The 2,566-nt window shown below is 63.0% G+C and overlaps 1 protein-coding gene across 1 annotated transcript in view; it reads left to right on the forward strand.

Moving 5' to 3' along the window:
- Positions 1-1,293: 1,293 nt before the first annotated feature.
- Positions 1,294-2,566, forward strand: part of GRIN3B (glutamate ionotropic receptor NMDA type subunit 3B) — a 7,727-nt gene continuing 6,454 nt past the window's right edge. Inside the window, exons 1-2 of the mRNA XM_077760593.1 lie at positions 1,294-1,440; positions 1,664-1,825. Of these exons, the coding sequence (XP_077616719.1) occupies positions 1,294-1,440; positions 1,664-1,825 (309 nt within the window). The remainder of the gene's footprint in view (positions 1,441-1,663; positions 1,826-2,566) is intronic.

The following is a 2,566-nucleotide window of genomic DNA, read 5'->3' on the forward strand; positions in this document are numbered from 1 at the left end:
ACTCAGTTTCCACATCTGAAAATGGGACACAGCCCTTATGAGTCTGCGGGGAGGCCTCAGTTTGTACGCAGCAAAGCATCGGGTCCGGACCGAGGTGCGCGCGCACATTCTGTGGGAGCACAGGTGACCCCCAGTCGCGTGCGGCCGCTGCAGAGGCAGGGAGGCCAGTGGCCCCTGGTGCCCGTGGGTGCTGGGCACGCGCTGGGTTGCTCCAGGGCTAAGCCGCGGGTGCCCGGGTGGTGGGGGCGCGAGGCGGGCGGCTGCGTCGTGTGCTCTAGCAATTCCATGCCTGGGTTCTCACGAGAAACGCAAGTCGGGGCTCAAAGAGGTACTTGCACACCCGTGTTCATGGCAGCACGATTCAGTCCCCAAACGCCCCCAAGTGTCCCTCTCTGAAGGGAGGACAGTGTGTGTCCATCCACGTGCCCGAATGCGATCCAGCCGCAGGAAGGAAGGATGTCCTGCCACCGTGTGGACGGACCCAGAGGACACCGTGCGCAGTGACAGAAGCCAGACACAGAAGGACGCGTCCTGCGTGACCCCACTCCCAGGGCGTCCCCAGAGGAGTCCCGTCCGCAGAGACAGAAGACTGTGGGAGCCGGGGGTGGGGCAGGGAGTGGGGAGTCCGTGCTTCATGGGGACAGGGTCTCAGTCTGGGGGGATGGAAGGTTCTGGAGACGGACAGTGCAGGGAGGGGGTCAGGACAGCGTGAGTGCACCTGACGCCACTGAGCTGTGTGCTTGGAGATGGTTACGATGAGGGGCGCCAGGCTGGCTCGGTCGATTAGGCATGGACTTGGTTTTGGCTGAGGTCATGATCTCACAGCTCCTGGGATGGAGCCCTGTGTCAGGCGCCGCGCCCTGGAGCCCGCTTGAGAGTCTCCCTCTCTCCGCCCTCCTGCGGTCTCAAAAAAGAAAGGAAAGAAATGGTTAAAGTGTTAAATTTTATGCATTTTACCACAATTAGGAAAACCCCTGTGTGCTCACTTGTTGAGTCTGCACAGCAGCTGGGAGATGGGGACTGTTACCCCCTCGTTAGTGTGGGGAAACTGAGGCGCGGCGCTCCGGGAGGCTGTCCCGGGTCACGCAGGTGGGAAGTGGCACGGCTGGACTCCCACAGTCTGGGCCCTTCGTCCCGNGCAGAAAAGGCAGACGTGTACAGAAATCCGCAGTTTCAGAGGGCCCGGCCCGTGAGTGCGAGCGCTGGGGGGGCCAGGGCGACCTTGTCTGTCGGTGTGAGCATCTGCGGAGAGGACGGGTCCCCCCTGAGGACCGCACCGCAGCGGGGAGAGCCATGGCGGTCCCTGGTGCCCGGGGCAGGGCCAGCGCAGGCGTGGGCTCCCTGGTGCCAGGGGCTCCTGGCAGCCTGGTGGGGACCCTCCCTGTCCTCAGCTGCCTGGCCCGGTGGCTGGACATGGTGGCCTTGCTGGCCGGGACCCGGGCACATGGCTCTGGACACTCATCTCCAAATTGGATCCACTCCATTGGCTGGCATTTGGCATTTTTATTTGGCTGATGGGGTTTCGTTCCTGCCTCGCTAACACTGGCTCCAGAAGGAGATGCCTTTGTGTGTGAAAAATCAACCGAGATTCAGTCATTAGCACTGGAATGTTCTGTGCCCCGAGGGGTTCTGGAACACTCCCCCCCCCCCCCCCCGGGAGCAGGGGCTGAGAGAATCCCGTGCAGGGGCCTGGTGGGTTCAGCCCGTGTTTACGGAGTACCTGCCGCTCGCCAGGGCCACGGGAAAAACCTGGGTCAGAACGCGGGAGAAGGCTCGGACGATGGTAGATGGCAGGGAGCTACGGAAGCTTCTGGAGCAGTGGAGGGTGACGTAACCGTGTCCTTGTCTGAGCTCGAGCATCGATTATGGAGTGCCTACTGTGTGCAGCCGTTGGAGACAGCGTAAACAAGCCCGACCCCCACCGGTGAGTGGGGAAGACGCCAGTAAATGAGCAGACAAACCAACCACAATTTGAGGGCCCGGGGTGACGTGGGGGGGGGGCAGCAGGAAATGGTTTTCAGAGCGGGGGCATTTGGTTCTGGGTGGTGAAGGGTGAGGAGGAGTTCTCTGCACCGTTACCTACCTGCCCACGGCTGGAAGGCAGGGTCCCTGTCCGACAGGGTCTGCCTCAGTCTCCCCAGGGTGCACGCAGCGTTGGAGCACACGCAGGTGGGTTGGTCTAGGTAGACCTGGAAGTGAGCGGTACTGCTGTGTGACCCCCCCGGGCCTCAGTTTCCCTGACATCAATGGGCAATGTTCCCAGCCGGGCATGGGCGATCCTGGGGACGGGACTGGGGACAGATTTTGATACAAAGCCCCTTCCTGGCGTTAAGCCTTGGTTTCCTCGTCTGTAGAATGGGGAGTAACTCCCCTGGCACGCAGCTGAGAAGGGCAGGGGGTAGGTCCCATCCCCATGCGGTGTGGGCATCTGAGCCTCAGTTTCCCGCCCTGGGGAGTGGGTCCCGTTCTTCCCTAGTGGGTTCCTGACGTTGGCGAGCCCGACGGGGCGGGGGCGCGTGCCGGTGCCCCGGGGCGGGGCGTGCGGGGGGGGGCGCGCCTGCCCCTC

Source organism: Crocuta crocuta, unplaced genomic scaffold (assembly GCF_008692635.1).
Source record: "Crocuta crocuta isolate KB4526 unplaced genomic scaffold, BGI_CrCroc_1.0 scaffold443, whole genome shotgun sequence".
In the NCBI taxonomy this organism is placed as follows: Eukaryota; Metazoa; Chordata; class Mammalia; order Carnivora; family Hyaenidae; genus Crocuta; species Crocuta crocuta.